This window comes from Astyanax mexicanus, chromosome 21 (assembly GCF_023375975.1).
Source record: "Astyanax mexicanus isolate ESR-SI-001 chromosome 21, AstMex3_surface, whole genome shotgun sequence".
Classification (NCBI taxonomy): domain Eukaryota; kingdom Metazoa; phylum Chordata; class Actinopteri; order Characiformes; family Acestrorhamphidae; genus Astyanax; species Astyanax mexicanus.
Genome location: NC_064428.1, coordinates 33399155 through 33418320, shown reverse-complemented (window position 1 = coordinate 33418320; position 19166 = coordinate 33399155). Strand labels below are relative to the sequence as shown.

The following is a 19166-nucleotide window of genomic DNA, read 5'->3' as shown; positions in this document are numbered from 1 at the left end:
AGATTCTTTCTCATAATTACATGATTCTTTCTCATAATAACAAGATTCTTTCTCATAATTATAAGATTATTTCTTATAATTACAAGATACTTTCTCATAATTACAAGATTCTTTCTCATAATTATAAATTTATTTCTCATAATTACAAGATTCTTTCTCATAATTACAAAATACTTTCTCATAATTACAAGATTCTTTCTCATAATTACACAATACTTTCTCATAATTATAAAATTCTTTCTCATAATTATAAGATTCTTTCTCATAATTACAAGATTCTTTCTCATAATTATAAAATCTTTCTCATAATTACATGATACTTTCTCATAATTACAAGATTCTTTCTCATAATTACATGATACTTTCTCATAATTACATGATACTTTCTCATAATTATAAAATTCTTTTTCATAATTACAAAACACTTTCTCATAATTACATGATACTTTCTCATAATTACATGATACTTTCTCATAATTATACAATTCTTTTTCATAATGACGAGATAATTTCTCATAAGGATTAGATACTTTCTTATAATTACGAGATTTTCATAATAACGAAATACTTTTTCATAATTATAAGATTCTTTTTTATAATTACGAGATATTTTTTATAATTTATGAGATACTTTCTCATAAATACGAGATATTTTCTCATTACTACGAGATACTTTCTAACAATTACGAGATTCTTTGACATATATACGAGTTTCTTTCTCATAATTACAATAAACTTTCAGATAGTTGCAAAATGCATGTCATAATTAAATAATCACCATAAAATATCAGTTATATGACATTGTATATCATAATATATGTATCTTTGTCGTAATGACGAGATGCTGTATGTCATAGTTACATAATGTGTCGTTTTAATTATATATTACCTCTTTATTGAGAAACACTTTCTCATAATTACGAGATGTTTATTTCGTAATTACAACATATTTAATTTTTTATGACATAATATCTCATATTGATGAGATGGTGTATGTCATCTGATTATTACGGGATTCTGTTTCATAATTATGTAATTACATAATAACGACAAGGCCCCAAGGCGTGTGTGTGCGTGCGTGTGTGTGTGTGTTTGTGTGTGTGTGTGTGTGTGATACTATGTAGTAACCCCCCTCCCCCCCAGCCCCTACCCTCCATTCATTCACACAGACACGCCGCTACATCACACGGACCACGTAACAGCGAGCGCCACTGCGCGTGCGTGCGCGTGTGTGGGAGTATAGGGAGGATGCCGTAGCGCGTGCCACGAGGGAGGACCAGCTCGAGCCCCTCGTTACGCACTGAGGAGTAACCGGAGACCGGGGCTGAAGATTAGCGCACCCCGCGGGGATGGCGGAGAGAGCGCGCGAGGCGCAGGAGAAGAGCGGGATCCTCCAGAGGAGAGGGAGGGTGCAGGTGAGCATCCCTCAGTACACACACACACACACACATACATATACACACACATACACACACACACACACACACACACACACACACACACACACACACACATCTGCCGTCTGTTTGTTAGTTTGTATGTTTGTTTATTGCATACACCAATAACCTAACAGTTCCAGTGGCTGCTGTTTACCAGCCTGTTTACTCGTTTATTTTTTTGTTTGCTCTATTAAGGCAGTTAGTAACACCCCTGTACGATTTTATACAGTTGCTTTTGTCTAATTGTTTGTTTGTTTGCTATTGGTTTGCTTGATGAATGCCCATAAACTTACACCTTCCTGTAAGGTGTTGTTTATTTGTTTGTTTGTTTGTTAGTTTGTTTGCTATTGGTTTGCTGGTTTATGCCAAAAAGCTAATGCTTTACATAACTGTTGTTTATATGTTTGTTTGTTGTTTGTTTGGGCCAATAGATGTAGTTACGCTTCCAGTGACGGTTGTTTGTTAGTTAGTTAGTTTGTTTGATGTTGGTTTGCTTGATTAATGACTATAATCTTACACCTTCCTGTAAGATGTTGTTTGTTTGTTTGTTTGTTTGTATGTTTGTTTATTGCATACACCAATAACCCAACAGTTCCAGTGGCTGCTGTTTACTTGCCTGTTTACTTGTTTATTTTTTTGTTTTCTCTATTAAGGCAGTTAGTAACACCCATGTACGATTTTATACAGTTGCTTTTGTCTAATTATTTGTTTGTTTGTTAGTTTGTTTGATGTTGGTTTGCTTGATTAATGCCTATAAGCTTATACCTTCCTGTAAGATGTTGTTTGTTTGTTTGTTTGTTTAGGCCAATATATCTATGTGATGGTGACGGTTGTTTGTTAGTTAATTCGTTTGTTTGCTATTGGTTTGCTTATTTAATGCCCGTAAGCTTACACCTTCCAGTGACTGTTGTTTGTTTGTTTGTTGTTTGGTCCAGTAGATGTAGTTATGCTTCCAGGGACGGTTGTTTCTGTATTAGTCAGTTAGTTTGTTTGCTATTGGTTTGCTGGTTTATGTCAGTAAGCTAATGTGTAGTGGGGACCACTGTGAATGTATTGTTGTTGGCTCTGGTAGCGTGGTACACTGTGTTCAGTCTGGTGTGTCGGCCAGAACACCACTAAAGCCAGAGTTTGATCAAGAGTTTTATTACAGGCAGGGACATAGATGTGGCTACAGGCACAAACACAGACAAATCCGTAAACAACAATACAGGTACTAATGAACTGAGATAAAGAAACTACATTAAAAATTCTAAAGGTGTATTTTAGGCCTATCTATGGCACCACAGTTCTCTGATAGTACTTAGGCGCCATCTAGTGGTCATTCTCAGTAACTGACGCAGTGAGTAACTGTTGCTAGTTTCACTCAAGCCACACATTCAATGAAACAAAGTAAAAATAATAGCACAGCAAAAAGGTATCAAATAAATGTCTTCAAACTATTATAATACAAAGAACTAACAAAGCTATTTACCAAATACAACTGTGTAGATGTGAAACTAAACATGCATTTAGCCAATACAAGTCTGCTTACTTATACAAAGTAAAACATAACTAATCACACATACTACGGAAATAAATGGTCTTGACTCACGGTTTCTCAATAACGCACAGCAGCTGAACAGAGTTGAACAGTCAGAGCAAACTAAGGTAGCTGGCCATTTCCTACAGGAAATGACATCAGAGAACAACATGTGACTAGCTTCAGCCAATGGCATTAGGTTTCCACAGATATTCACATTAAACAGAACAAATAATATATTAATAAATATTTAAACTCTACAGTCAGTTCTGGGCCTTTTGAACATAATTTAACTGTTGTTTGCTTGCTGTTTGTTTAGGCCAATAGATGTAGTTATGCTTCCAGTGATGGTTGTAAGTTTGTTTGTTAGTTAGTTTTTTTGCTATTAGTTTGCTGGTTTATGCCAATAAGCTAATGTTTGTTTGTTTGGCAGATTAATGCCCATAAGCATACACCTTCCAGTGACTGTTGTTTGTTTGTTTGTTAGTTTGTTAGTTTGTTTGCTATTGGTTTGCTTGATTAATGCCTATAAGTTTACACTTTTCTGTGACTGTTGTTTGTTTGTTTGTTGCTTGTTTGGGCCAATAGATGTATGCCTCCAGTGGTGATTGTTTGTTTGTTAGTTAGTTAGTTAGTTTTTTTTGCTATTGGTTTGCTGATTTGTCCAATAATCTTATGCTTGTAATATCTTGTTTGTGCCAATAATCATATATTTAGAATGAGTGTTATTTGTTTAGTTACTAGTTTTTTCAGTGGCGGGTTTTCCAAACAATCTTATGCATTCAGAGACTTTCGTTTGTTTTCAGGTAGACTTCTAGTGACTTTTTGTTTGTGTGTTTGTTTGTTTGTTTTTATTTCTGTCTAATAAGTTCATGCTTCTGATATCTTGTTTGTTTGTGTGTTGGTTTGCCCAATACACTTATGGTTGTAATATATTGTTTGTTTGCTTATTTGTGCCAGTAATCATATGTTTAGAAGGACTATTATTAGTTTATTTGTTTAGTTATTAGTTTATTTTTCGGTGGCGGGTTTGCCGAACAATCTTAAGCTTTCAGTGACTTTCGTTTGTTTTCAGGTTTGTCCAGTAAGTGACTTTTTGTTTGTTTGTTTGTTTTTCTGTCCAATAAGTTCATGCTTCCGATATCTTGTGTTTGTTTGTTTGCTTGTTAGTGCCATGTTTTGTGTTTTATTTATTTTGTTTGTTCAATTATTTGTACATTAAGCTTACACTTCCATTAACTGTTGTTTGGTTGATTGTTTGCATGTTTGTTTGCCCAAAAAGCTTATACTATCAATTAGTTTTAGCAGTTCTTTATCAATTTGTTTGTTGGCTTGTTTGTGACAGTAAGCTTACACACCCAAAACCTTGTTAGTTAGTTTGTGTTTGCCCCAGTGAGCTTGAAAGTGTGACAAAGCTGAAAATAACTAAACAAACAAAATTTACAACTCAAACAAATTCAAACCCTGCCCCAGACCAGCGCTGGAGTGCAGCAGACGAAAGTGTGTGTGTGTGTGTGTGTGTGTGTATAACTGCAGCAGAACAGATTGATTGATGTTGCACCAGAAGCCTTCTGTAAAATCCATTTCAGCATTTACAGACCACAGCACTTAAGATGCCAAGCTTTAGCAAATAAATAACCAGACATTCTCTCTCTCTCTCTCTCTCTCTCTCTCTCTCTCTCTCTTTCTTTTCTCTTTCCTCTTAATTATATACCACTTCTCCAACTTAAAGTAGTACTTTATACAAAAATGTAGTCCATTAGTCACATCATGTTTTTTTGGCTATACTTAGTTTGTTTAGTTTTGTGCTGGATGTGCTAATGTGGCTAGTTAGCCAGTTAGCACTGGGCTAATGCTAATTCCTATTTAAAGTAGAAAAATCCAACTGAAATTTCCCCACAAGCCATATTTTCTACTGGGAATGACAGAAGAGCCTCACTAACCCTGAATTCAGGATCCAAGATGGTCTCTAAGCACTATATTTTAGTTTCTTATATTTTGTATGTCTGCCAAAGGAGCACCAGTAAGGTGTCTATCTATCTATCTATCTATCTATCTATCTATCTATCTATCTATCTATCTATCTATCTATCTATCTATCTATCTATCTATCTACCTATCTACAGCAATAGAGAATAGGAATTTGTTCGCGTAAATGACACACAGCTTGAATAGCAATCCTGGCTCTTAAAGAGAATGATGGCAAGTGACACGCTGATTGGTTTATTTCATATTACGCCCAAAACACCTCCATGGTTAATTAAGAGTAGGCCTGGACAATATTTCGATATTGTTATTTATCACGATAATAAATGTTTCAATAACGGTGATATCATTTTTGGGGTATATTGATATGTATCATTTACAGAATTTGTCACGGACAGGCGTTTTTTAGCGGCATCAGTTCACTGCAGAGCTGAACACAATCAGCCTCCGTAGCCGGGCTACGTCAGTGCCTGATGACGTAATCATACAGGCACGTAGCCAGATAGGCTAGGCTAGGCCTGGTTCGGCTCCGCTCTGCATCGCATCTAAAATGTCCCGTGATGAAGCTCGGCTGCACTCTGGTCCACACCTAAAATCTCCTGCGATGAAAAAAATATTTATATCGATATCGAAATTATATCGTATCGACCGAAGTTAAGGAATATATCGTGATATAAATTTTGTCCATATCGTCCAGCACTAATTAAGAGAATTAGTACATCCCTTTTACATGCTTTTAGCCATGCAGGGTGTACTTTTCCCGTCGTTATGATAGCAAAGACACTTTGACACACCCTAAATCAAGCTAACAGTGCACGGTGCAAGGTTTACGGCTCGCCTACAGATCGCCAAAACTTTTGGTTGAATGAGTTGCCAGGAAAGCGTTTGAGCATCAGGACAAGTCAAGCTGAGTCCAAATTCTGCAACAGAAACCTTCTCTTCTGCTGTGGAAACTAGAGGAGGGCTTTCTGCCAGGAAACATTGTTCTGAGTTAGAGTCCCTAGAATAGAAATGAAGCTGTGGCTAGTTTGTGTGTGTGTGTGTGTGTGTGTGTTTATCATATGCCAGTTTGTAGTTGATCACAGTCCAGAAAAGTTGTTTTCTGCAGACTGTCGGAGCGTTTGGCGCAACTTCTGAGAATGAGGCATTGTGGGAAGGCACTTTAACGATCAGGCCTGCGTATGCGTGAGTGTGGGGCTGCATTAAAAGCATGAACATCCCCCTGTGGCTGCTCTGATCTCTGCTCTCTGCATCATTATTGCAGTTCATGTAGCTGATCGTTCGTGTGCCCATATCATTATTACAGAGCCTTACGTTTTAATATCTGTAGGAGTAGAATGAAGCTTTAATGATATACTAGTGCATCTCAAAAAATAACAAAATAATATAATTGAAAAGTTACTTTTTTTTCAGTAATTCAGTTAATTATATACATGTTTTGTACACTAACAGGCAATGAAAACCACCAAAATCTGTGTCTCAGGAAATTAGAATATTATATAAAAACAATTGGTATTTTTGGCAGTGTGGGCAGTGTGCCAAATCCTGCTGGAAAATGAAATCCGCATCTCCATAAAAGTTGTCAAAAGCAGAGGGAAGCATGAAGTGCTGTAAGATTTTGTGGGAAAACAAAACTGCACTGACTTTAGACTTGATAATAAAACACAGTGGATCAACACCAGCAGATGACAGACATGACTCTCCAAACCATCACTGATCATCAGTACATTTTACATTTCATTTGTAAATCAAGGGAGCAGAGTCTGGAGGAAGAGTGGAGAGACACACAGTCCAAACTGCTTGAGGTCTAGTGTGAAGTTTCATCACAATCAGTGATGGTTATGAGAGACATGTCATCTGCTGTTGTTGATCCACTGTGTTTTATTATCAAGTCTAAAGTTTGATTCGAAGCTATACAGCAGGGGCGGCAATTAAGTTATTTTTAAGATATTTTCAAATCCATTATGTGTCTGGCCACAAAAAATTAACAATTCTGCTCTCCAGCCCAGAGGGTTGTTGAACCCCATTGCAGAATAGTTGATTTCAAAGCAGGTAAACCCAAGAAGAAAGGAAAAAATAAAAATTAAACACACCGTTCCTCATGCGTGATCGAACCCGTGTCGTCAGGGTCGCGCTCCAATACACTACCGCTGCCCCAGCTAGTGAATTGGGACACCGTCAAAAAAAAAAAAAACACCCTTATAAGGAGATAGGAAGCCCAAGAACTGGAGGAACAATGAGAACGGGCAAAAACTACAGTCATGCTGAGCGCAATGGAAAGACAGGGGGGGATGTAAACAAAAGCTCACCAGAGAAGCATTTTATTTTATTTCTATTTTTCATTATCGTTCATTATAGTTCAAACAACTTCACAGGCCAGATGTTTCCGCCTTTTTCCGACCCCTGGTATACAGGTTCTGGTGTACAGGCATCCTGTAGCACATTCACCCACAGATGTTGCTACAGCTGGGCCTGTAGATCCTGCTCTGTACTCGTAGGTTGGGGAAGCTGCCATCCCAGCTGCTCCCATAAAATGCTGGATTGGCAATATATGCGGCGACCAGCAAGCCAAGGACATGTTGGAATCTTGGGATACCTTCACTGTGTGTGTCTCATAATTGCTCACAGTATCCCCTGCATCCTTACATCACAGCGTGGAGCACAGTTGGAGCAGTGTGTCCCAATACTTTTGCCCATATAGTGCAATCTGTGCTACGCTTACACCGACACACATCTGTCTTTTCTGTCTGTCTGCCCACCGGGGCTGCTCTATATATTCTCCTGTTCTTCAGTGCAGGTCGATAGAACATCTAACTGTTATGGGAGAGCCCCAATGCTCTTTATGACCCGTAGCACATGTAATAGGAGAGAGAGAGAGAGTGATGGCGAGGCAATGATGCAGTGGTGTAAAGCATGCTGTCACCACTGGCCTCTACAGTACAGCAGTGGAGACGTGTTCTTCTAAATCTGGAAATCTGATGAACGAGTCTTGGGTTGGTGGTTGCCAGAAAAAAACCCTACTTGTCTGGCTGCTTTGTGCAGAGTGTAAAGTTTGGTTGAGGGGGGATTATTAGTATTATTATTATGGTGTGGGTCCGTATTATTTTGTTTCTAAACTGAAGGCAGAAACATTTCTGAGTGAAGAAGAATACGGATAAAATATAGTGTTTAATGGTGCCAAGTGAGCTGAAATGACCATCCCTGCTAAGCCTAATATATATTTATTCTAAAAACTGACGTGTTGTGTCACTTTTTATCTTTCCACGTCACACGTCTTTACGTATTTACGTCACACATACAGCCTCTAAAAGAGGATACAGCTCAGTTTTACTGAACGCAAGCGGCTGGTGAAGCAATGGAGACTTCAGAAGGGGAAACTCAGACATCAGTTTTAATGCTTCATCATTCCAAGAGATTTTTGCCCATTTCATGCTTCCAACCTGGCTTGAAAAGTTTTTTACAGCACGTTCCTGTTCAAAACTCCATAAAGACATAGATGAACTTTGAGTTTGGTGTGAATGAACTTTATTGGCTTGACCTCAATCCTATAGAACACCTCTGGGATTAATTAAAACGGAGACTGCAAGCCAGGGCTTCTCGTCCAACATTCTGGAAAACTGGTCAAAAATTCCCATAAACACACTCCTAAACCTTGTGGAAAGCCTTCACAGAAGAGTTCAAGCTGTTATAGCTGCAGAAGGTGGGTTGACATCATGTTAAACCCCATGGATTAAGAATGGGATGCGACTCAATTCACATGCATATGAAGGCATACAGATTAGCAAATACTTTTGGTAATATAGTGTATGCATATATTTTGTTTATATACCCTATATTATTTTCTATAAATACTATACAGCTCTCAAACAAATAAGAGACCATATACAATTGTGTTTCTTTTATTTTACCAAATTGAAAACCTCTGGAGTATAATCAAGAGGAAGATGGATGATCACAAACCATCAAACCACCAAACTGAACTGCTTAAATCATGGCATAAAGTTATCCAAAAGCAGTGTGTAAGACTGGTGGAGGAGAACATGATGCATGAAAACTGTGATTAAAATCCAGGATTATTCCACCAAATATTGATTTCTGAACTCTTACAACTTTATAAATATGAACCTGTTTTTTTGCATTATTTGAGGTCTGAAAGCTCTGCATCTTTTTTGATATTTCAGCCATTTCTCATTTTCTGCAAATAAATGCTCTAAATGACAATATTTTTATTTGGAATTTGGGAGAAATGTTGTCTGTAGTTTATAGAATAAAACAACAATGTTCATTTTACTCAAACATAAACCTATAAATAGCAAAATCAGAGAAACTGTTTCAGAAACTGAAGTGATCTCTTATTTTTTTCCAGAGCTGAATATGATTCTATATCCTCTATATAACTGTAGACACTTTTGGGTGAAGTAAGGAGAGTGAACATATGATACACTCCCTGAAACCGTAGACCTGCTCAGTCATTTCCTGTGTGGTCAGCTGATGAGTGGCGGCCTGAGCGGCAGCCGGACGTCCTCTTTACTGCCCTTCACTGTCTGTTCTATATCCCTGCTTTCATTCTTCCATTAACGTATAGGTCCAGCGTGTGCTCTCCTGGGTGGGCGTGGTGCCAGTGGTAATTCATTAGTGTGTGTTGGAGTCAATGGGTTACTCTCTGCTAGTCTTACAGGGGGAATAAGTTCAGCACATGTCGATACTGCCTCTGTTTATCTTATATTTTATTCAGCTGCACTGATCTGAGTTCAGCTGTTGGTCTGGCCATAGATCCAACAGACTGTAGGTCTGTATCTGTTTCTCTATGTGATTTGGGTGGTGGGTAGTTATTCTCAGCACTGCTTTAATCAGTATTAACATAGTGGTGATGTGTTACGGGAACAAGCCCTGGAGCAGTGCTGCTGGAGTTTTTAAACACCTCAGTATCTCTGCTGTACTGAGAACAGACCCTGTACCATCTAGTGGTCGTATCACAACATTACACATAATTGATAAAAATAAATGAGGAGAATCCCAGTCAAACATTTCTACAGCCAGTCCAGACAGAAACATGGACCAGGTGAAAATTTTCATTAAATGTTCTGCTTGAAAGTAGTTTACTTATTGTAGAAAGGTAAAATTTGTTTTATTTGGACTAATTTGATCCTTCTTAGGTCGTTCTTCCTAAAATGGCAAGAATAATTTTGAATGTAAAAAAAAAAAAATACCGTCCCTTTATAAGGGCATTGTTTCTTGCAAAAACAACTCCCTGTACAAAGACATAAAGACACAAAGGGCCCTATCATACACAGTGCTCAAGGCGTGGCGCGATGCTCGTTGCAATCTTACACCCTGCCAACAAGTGCTGGGAGATATGGGAAAAATCAGATATCACGATAACGTGATATATCATGATATACCACATTTAAGTATGTTTTCAGTTATTCTTCGAAAAATATGACAAAATAATATCATTGCTTACTTTTTTCCAACTTTATTTCAAAGTGACATTAAACCCAACTTTCACAAATGAGAATTACTACCTTTTAAATGGAAACAGATGAGGTAGATGCAGTATCTATTTTTTTTTAAAGAACAATGCGTCTCCATTGTTCAGCTCTCATGAGTTTAATAACGTAAAGCATGTTGCAAACCGGCGTGTCCGTGCGTGTCCGTCAAATAACGTAAAGCAGCATTATGTCGCAAAAACACATTATGAAGCTTTTTTTGCAAAGATTACTTTATCATCACTTATATAAACCGAGTTTATGCAAAGTGACCACGCCAATACATTTCAGCATAGCCTACTTTATATATTTGCACGAATAATTGATGAAATTATTGTAGAAACGATAGGGACGATAGAAGGTAAGTAGCACGATAGACACTTTTCTATCATCCCCACGATATTTGTCATCATATCGCACAGCACTACTGCCAACAGTCTATTTTCATACCTTAACAAAGCATTGGACTTTAGTAATACATCTACACTGATGGTCTGGTGTGGTGGTCTGGAAGTGAGGTGTGTTCAGGTAAATTTCTGGCGTGTTTCTATCTTGGTGGTGGAAAACACAGGTGCGCCACTGACTGATTAATACCATGACAATAGTCAACAGTCAGCCAACCAATCATATCATATCTAGTGCTGTGCGCACTGTGCGCTCTCGTTACACATACAAATAAATATACTGCAGAGTGCAAATCCAACTTTTACTTCAACAATGAACAGAATAAGGAATTAAATATCATTGCTGTTCCCTTAAATGAGCTGCTGGTGTATCTTCACAGCTTAAACGTTTAGGTCATTATCCTCTGCTGAGACACGCAAAAGCACTGCACTGTTAAGATACAAACCCGCCAAAGGCAGAGCTCACCTGACTCTTAAAGGGAATGACAACTAGCACACTGATTGGTTTATTTTATGTTACGCCTAAAACACACCTATGATTACTTAAAAGCCGCGCAAGACGTATGTACCAAAGACATACCCATGCCCTAAGTTTAGCTGAGCGATGCGTAAATGACCGATGCGCTAAAGATCGTTAAAATAGTATAAAAAAGGGATAGTTTTTATACTTGTTAGGTCCTACTAATCCAAGATATCAGAAGAAACAAAAAATGAACTCCAAACTAAATTCTGGGTTTCTGAATGTTAAAAAAAGCTGATTTTTGCTTAGATGAGTCACCAAAAATCAGGGGTTTAGTGCTCCTTTAAAGAATGAATCAAAAGTGAATTTTCCTTGATATATAGGGCCGTTAAATATCTAAATACTCATCCATAGTGTAAAAATTTTAATCTATTCAGGATCGTAGATCATTATCTTTCCAAGGAGCATCACACTGCAGCTTTTTTACACCATTTTCTGTGAAGAAGGTGCCGCCGCCCTGCTTCCCCGTACGACTGCTACAGCAGGAGATGAAAGCTGGCTCCAGCTGGCCTAGTTTCATCTGTGGGCAGAGACTAGTCGTGGGCGATATGTATCTTTGCGAAATTATCGTGAATGTTGATTTGACGATGTGTAATTTTGTAAAACCAGTTTTTTTTGTTTTTGTTTTTTAAATCGCCAAAAATTAATAAACTGCATGGTATTTTAAGGCTGTTATTTATATATTTATACATATACATAATGTAAGTAAAAACAACTGATTAACTAAACTCAGAGTGCGTTGTGTATAAAGTAGAGACCTGCACCCGCTGGACCCAATGCATAGTAGTGCAGCGCAGGGCAAATTTTGAAAGCTCATTGCGGGCGGGTGAGGCAGACGGAAAGTCTCGGAAAGCTAACCTTAGCTCACATGTGTCAAACACAAGGCCCGCGGGCCAAATGTGGCCCGCCACGTCTTTTTATGTGGCCCGCGAGAGCTTGTAAGATCTTAGTGTCTATAATAAATAAGTCAGAAGCGTTCTTTGACCAAAAAATACATTTCCCACAATGCTTGTCGATTGTATTACCCGCAAAGTTACGGCTTACTGTCACTACACGGCAGTGTAGTCATTGATGTGGAAACCCTGCCGGAGGGAAGGTGTAACTTCGCGGGTGGAATTGAGACATATAAATGTTTATCCCATAATGTCCAGAAAAAGAGAAGTTGATGCAGACGGACGGCTGTGCTTCAAGGCGAAAGACCGGTATGCCTTTTGTGTTACGAAGAGTGTTACTGACCAAAATAAACGCTTTTTAGGAGAGATATAAGTTCTGTGTAAACATTTATAAGACAATAGCTGACAAAATCTGTTTTAATGACGTTAATAAACATCACTGTGACAGCGCTAGTCGCAGTTTCACCGCAGCAAAGTACGAGGACGTGAATCACTTATCTAACCAGCCTTTACTGATTTCTGCCCTCAATAACCCTTTCAATAACCTCCAATAGCCTTTAATAGTCTTCAGTAGCCTTCAACAGTCTAACCTTGCAGCCGTGGTGTGTCCACTAAACTCCGTAGTTATAAACATCCTGAGGTTAGCAGCGCGATAACTGACCTGTTTATAATGTAATCCCAGCAGTGACTCATGCTCTAAACGGCTGCTGTTAGCTGATTGGGCTGAAAGATGAACTGTAGAGAGCTGTATTATTCGGTTACAAAAATCTTTATTTCATACACAGAAGAACTTAAAAATTGTAAAAACGCTCCAGACTGGCTGAGCTGAGCCCTGTAGCCCGTGGCTGGGCTGTAGCTCTGACTCAGTAAAGACTGCGGACTTGTGGTGCTGCTGCTGCAGCTCCCACTAGTGGTTGGATGAGGAACTGCTAAATCTGAGGAAATGCTATGTTCTTAACAGCTCACAATTTTTGATTTTATATTTATTAAGCCTTATTTCAGTTAATAATTTCAAAGTTAATATAACTTGATGTCATTTCTATTCACTTGAATAGTTTGGTTCTTGATTGATGGAGTTTTTGGATTTCATGACATGACAAATTAAAAGGATTTATGTTAATAGAGCAACAAGCAAACATTTTTTCCATGCAACTGTAATATTTGATTGAATAAATAATATATTGAGAGTTATTTAACATTAAGGAGTAATTACATTCATTTACATATATTACATTTGGTTACATTTTATTACATTTATAAGTTACATCTGGCCCTCGGAGGACAGCCAATATGCCAATGTGGCCCTCGGCCAAAATGAGTTTGACACCCCTGCCTTAGCTGCTCTTCCTTTCGTTGTGCTGGTTCTGGTTAAGCTGGTGCTTTGCCAGTCGTTACATTGTTGTTTGTTTATTTCTTTGTTTCTGGGTGATTTATTGTATTTGGTGTCGTCGTCCAGACGCAGTTTATTTACTTTATTATTTACTTATTTATTGTTTTCCTACTTTTGTGTGACGTTTTTATTTTTCATCTTTTGCAATTCGTTAGATTATAGTTTCGTTAGTATTTTGGGTTTAGTTTAGTTTGTTTGTTTTCAAATTTTATTTGTTTTTGCGATTTATTATTCATTTATTTTCCTTAAAGAGAGGGCCTTGGCCTGTGTCTTGTGTCTTGGCCTGCAGGCCCTGTTTGCTTTCAGTTGTGTTTGCTTTATTGTGGCATTTATTTGTTTGGGTCTGTAGGTGGGTTTTGTTTAGTTACTTCTTTTTTTTAGTTCTAATTGTTTACTTTTTAGTTTGTTTTGTGTAAGAATTTATTTGTTATTTTGGTTAAATATTTCTGTTTATTTGAATATTTTGTCATTGCAGCTAGCTTAGTGATGTGTTCAGCTAAGTACATCACTTTTAATTCCTCAAGCCAATGACAAGAACTGCCTTGAGCAGTAACGCGAACGTCGGAATCATGCGGGAATTGCGGGCGGGAGTGGGACTGAAAATCATATTTTTTTGCGGGAGCAGGACTGGAAATGCTGTCCCGCGCAGGTCTCTAGTATTAACACGCCCTGTCCCGCCGGCGGGCCAGAAAAATATCATAATTCATATCTGGCTGTGTTTGAGTAAGTATAGGCTCAATATAGACACCCAATATGCCATTTTAAAGCTAAGAATCTCTACTTTTCAGTCACATTTAGCTGTATTTCGTTTTAGAGCTGAAAGCGTGCGCTAGACGTCCGGTTTGTGATAAAAACACGCTCTTTGATCCGCCCGGGGTACCTGCAGAACACCCCCTCACCCAAACAGAGCGAATCAGCACCTACCTGAGAGCACTGGCTTCAGAATCCACCCAACCATCAGAAAATCCATCAATCCAGTCTCCAATAATCCCCATTTATGTCTGAGAAGCGCTCTTATAAATCCGACGCAGATTAAAACTATTGGAAACTCCAGCGCTGTGTTCTGAGACTTTCCCTTTGTTCTGGAGCGATCAAACTGCGCATGCGTGTTACCATGGTAGTTGGGCAGACTGAGAGCCCCCCTCTGCCCCCCTACATTCTGTCAGCCAATCAGGTGGCGAGTTATGTGGGACAGAGGTGAAGCCCGCTCTGAAACCGGACACTCTGAGAGCGCTCCCCCCTCCCTCTGGAAAATCTGCTCCAGCGGGTCTATTCTACAGGGAGAGAACAGGCTGAGAGACCTTCTTTATTGCGAAATAAGTTATAAAATTAATAGTTTTTATTCTTCTAAAGTTTCCAGTCCTTTTCAGAAAGAAAGGACCATCCCAGGTTCAGATCTCTATCATATCTAGGGAGCAGTTTATAATTTTACATGGTGATTTTAAAACTTCTAATAGCAGAATATAGAGCTACTAAAACACTTCATCCACATAAATATATCATTTTATGAATCTAAAAATAAAAAATAGAAATAGAAAATCTGAAAAGCGCCTAAAAAATTTCCTGTTTTTTACCATATTGTCACGTCTGGTGCTGTTAGCTCCTCTGTCCCTTCCACACCCAGCTCTAACGGAGGTTCTCAGGTCAACAACTACATTACCCAGAATGCACCACCTGCTGACATCACGCACTCACCTGATCACGTGACACCTCACCTGCTTCCTCCAGGAAGTCCTGAATACTGATTACTGGCACTATAAAAGAGCACTCCACACAAACACCCACGCTGCGTATTGTAGGTTCTCCTCATTACAAAGCGTTACTTATCTCTTGTCTCAGTTTATCTTGTGTATGACCTTGCCTTTGTTTTCTCGACGCCGATTATTGCCTTTGCCTTTGATATTGGATTGCTTGTGTATTACCTGGACTGTGTTTTCACTACTGCCTCTTGGATTACCTCTGACATTGGATCTCTCGTGTATGAACTCTGGACTGTCTCTCGTTTATGGTATGGTTTTGTCTACATTGCTCTGGTTTCTGGTGATTAACTGTTTTCTGTATCAACCACGTATTACATCTGTTTATTTTTATAATAAACATATATTTTTATCAGTATCTGCACGTGTCTGCAATTCTGTGCTCACCATGACACATATTTTGAACCTTACATGTTCAATTGAATACTTTTTTTAGAATAGTTTTGTATTTTTTGGAAAATATCGTCAAAATATCGTTATCGCAAAAATCCAAAAAAATATCGAGATATTTTTTTTTGCCCATATCGCCCACCCCTAGCAGAGACTGGTTTATAGTCAGAGAGAATGGAGAGGCGCTGCATTATTACCAACCCTGTCAGAGGATACTCAATAAATAAGAGCAGCCGGATCTGCGTCCTCAGAGCTGGTTCTGAATCAGCCTTTCGGGGCAGTAATTAAGCCCTTATTAAGAATATTACCCCTTATAATCCGCCTATAATGTGCCTTATGTATGAATTCTACCAGTCAGTTATTATATCATAGTAAGGAGCAGTCGCTGCGCTAAAGTACAGTGTTATAAAGGTGTTTCAGTAAAGTTTCTCCAGCACCAAGGCTGGAGCAGTCGAGTGCTGCTAACTGCGACTAATGCTGCTGCTAACCACACTAAAATATTGGAAATGTAAGCTTACTGTAAATAAACAGTTTTCAGGAGAGAAATCTGTGTAGATTAACATCCAGCACCCATTTTACTTCAAAATAAAATGTTTTTTTAAAGAATTACAGGTTTGTATTCAGGTTATAAAGAAGATCTTGAAGCTCCGATTTTACCAGTTTCAGTCTCTTTTAGAATGAGCCGTTTAAGGGCTCTGCCCGTTTTATGCAAATAAGGTGTTGCTGGCCACTCCTCGTGTTTATGTTGAGTGTTAGCACACATTAGCGTTAGCTTGTGCTCACTGACAAAACACAAAGAAACTAGTTCATGCCTAACTGCAATAGAAGCAAAAACTCTAAAATTATTTTAAAGTATTTACATCTCCCTCCTCTACTGACTTGCCATGAATAGTAGGTATAGATCCCTCCCTCAGACAAAGTCTACTGGCTAATCCTGCTGTGCACGTTTCTTTTTATTGTGACGTCAAACAGCTTATAGAAGCAAATGATTTCTAACAATAATCTCTTTCAGCTGATTTAAAGAAAACGAATAGATGGATTTTTTGAAGATTAGAGTTTTTATAATAGGAGCAAAGGTGAGTTTTGAAGAATATGCCCTCTTTAAGGCAGCAGACTGGCAGGGCAGATTTGAGGAGCTGCTACAGGGTGGCAGCTGTGGCAAGCTATTTCCACTGGTATAGTGTGTGTGTGTGTGTGTGTATGTGCAGCACAGGGGCGACCACAGAGGCCATTTGCCCACTTAATCCTCCATTAGTTGCTCGGTGGCGCCAGTCGAGCTGGCAGGAAAGCCCAGTGTCATACACCATGTGATCAAAGTGAGTCACTGCAGGTGAGGTCATTGTCCCCCGACGCGGGTCCTTACTGCCCCAGCAGGGGGCGCTAATACAGCGCCATTTAAGCGTCATTCAAGATATAGTCATAGTCTGTCTCTTATTCTCTCTCTCTCTCTCTTTCCTTCTCTCTCTCGTCTCTCTTTCTTTTTTTTCTATCTTTCTTGCTCTTTCTTACTGCCTCTCTATATGTCTCTCTGTCTTTCGGTCTATTTCATTACAAACTTTTCTCTCTTTCTCTTCTCTCTCTATCTCTATCTTTCTCTCTCTCTGTCTCTCTCTGTCTTTACCTCTCTATCTTCCTTATTCTCCTTATAATTTTTAATCTCCTAACCCCCTCTCTCTTGTTCTTTTTCTATCTCTCTTATTCTCTCTCTTTGTAACTCTTACTCTCTTTGTCTCTCTACATCTTTCTTTCTCTCTCGATTGTCTCTTTATCTTTATCTCTCTCTTTCTCTTACTCTCTCGTATTCTCTCGCTTTTTCTTGTTCTCTCACTATTTATCTTAACCTCTCTCTCATTCTCTGTCTGTAACTCTGTAACTCTCTTTCTCTTATTCTCTCTTTTTGTAACTCTCTCCCACTTTCTTTCTCTACATCCCTTTTTCTCTCTTTCTCGTATTCTCCCTCTTATTCTCTCTGTTTCTCTCAGCCTCTCTCTCATTCTCTCTCTGTTTCTTTCTCTTATTCTCTCTCTTTGACTCTCTCTGTCTCTACATCTATCTCTCTCTTCCCAATTTCTCTCTATCCTTATCTCTCTCTCTATTCTCTTTCTACTTACTTTTCTTTTTGTTTTATTTCTCTCTACCTTTTCCTCTCTTCTTGTAACTCTCTCATGCTCTCTGTCTCTCTCTGTTCTCTCTCTACCTACTTTCTTTCTCCCTCTCTTTCTCTTATTCTCTGTCTCTCTGTCTCTCTCTCTCTCTTTCTCTCTCTCTCTCTCTCTCTCTGTAAGAGGTCTGTGTGTAATGATTTGGGGATTGCCCTCCCTCCCCTAAGTGCTGTCTAATATCACTGGCCCCTCCCCCTCCTGCTGCCCCCCGAGCATTTATAGCCTATAATGAAAATCCCTCCATGAAAAGATTGTTGGTTTTTATTTGATGGCAGTATTTCATGTCTATAAGGAGCCGGATATTGAACGATGATTTGTTGTATTATTTTAAATAGATAATGCTATTTCTCTCTCTCTTTCTCTCTCTCTCTCTCTCTCTCTCTCCCCTGCAGAAAGACCTGCCTTTACCACGGAAGAGCAGCAGGTAATGTAATAACACACACACACACCATGTGACATGTGAGTCTAATCACACCTTTATTTCTTATTAACTGTCTAAATCACAGTTTTCATGCTTCTTGGCATGTTCTCCTCCACCAGTCTTACACACTGCTTTTGGATAACTTTAAGCTAATCACTCCTGGTGCAAACATTCAAGCAGTTCAGTTTGGTTTGATGGCTTGTGATCATCAATCTTCCTCTTGATTATATTCCATAGATTTCCAATTTGGTAAAAGCGAAGAAAAGTATCGTTTTTAATATATATATATATATATATATATATATATATATATATATATATATATATATATATATATATATATATAATATATTATATGTTGGGCAGAACTTAGCTTAGTATATTAGTCTGGCCCTCTAAAACCATTCCAATTTCTTATGTGGCCTCATGTGGTCTACAGTATATCCAGAGGAGCAGTATGGAGAAGCTGTCCATGGTGCTGAACCCTATTATCCATTGGTAAATGCAACACTTCCACACCTACTGTTGGGCTTGTGTTTGGGTAGCTAGAGTGTTAGGTCATTTGGGCTACTTGGGTAATCTCAGAGTTCATACAGTATTTGGTCAAGTGTCAAGTGTCTCTTTTCGAGTCTCAGACTGGTCCAGTGTTGTGGAGTTTACAGTAAGTGGCTTTAAGTGGAATTTGATTGGCTGCCAGGCAGAAGCCTTCGTTTTTATATTTCTTAATTAAGTGCTTAATGCAAATACCAGCTTATGGTCAAAGGTTTAGCAGACTTTAAGATATCCAGCATTTCTT

The 19166-nt window shown here is 38.5% G+C and overlaps 1 protein-coding gene across 1 annotated transcript in view; it reads left to right on the top strand.

The window, feature by feature from the left end:
• Window positions 1–1248: 1248 nt before the first annotated feature.
• Window positions 1249–19166, top strand: part of mast1a (microtubule associated serine/threonine kinase 1a) — a 104042-nt gene continuing 86124 nt past the window's right edge. The window contains exons 1-2 of the mRNA XM_022674563.2: window positions 1249–1415; window positions 18342–18373. Coding sequence (XP_022530284.2) covers window positions 1350–1415; window positions 18342–18373 — 98 coding nt within the window. The 5' untranslated portion in view covers window positions 1249–1349. The remainder of the gene's footprint in view (window positions 1416–18341; window positions 18374–19166) is intronic.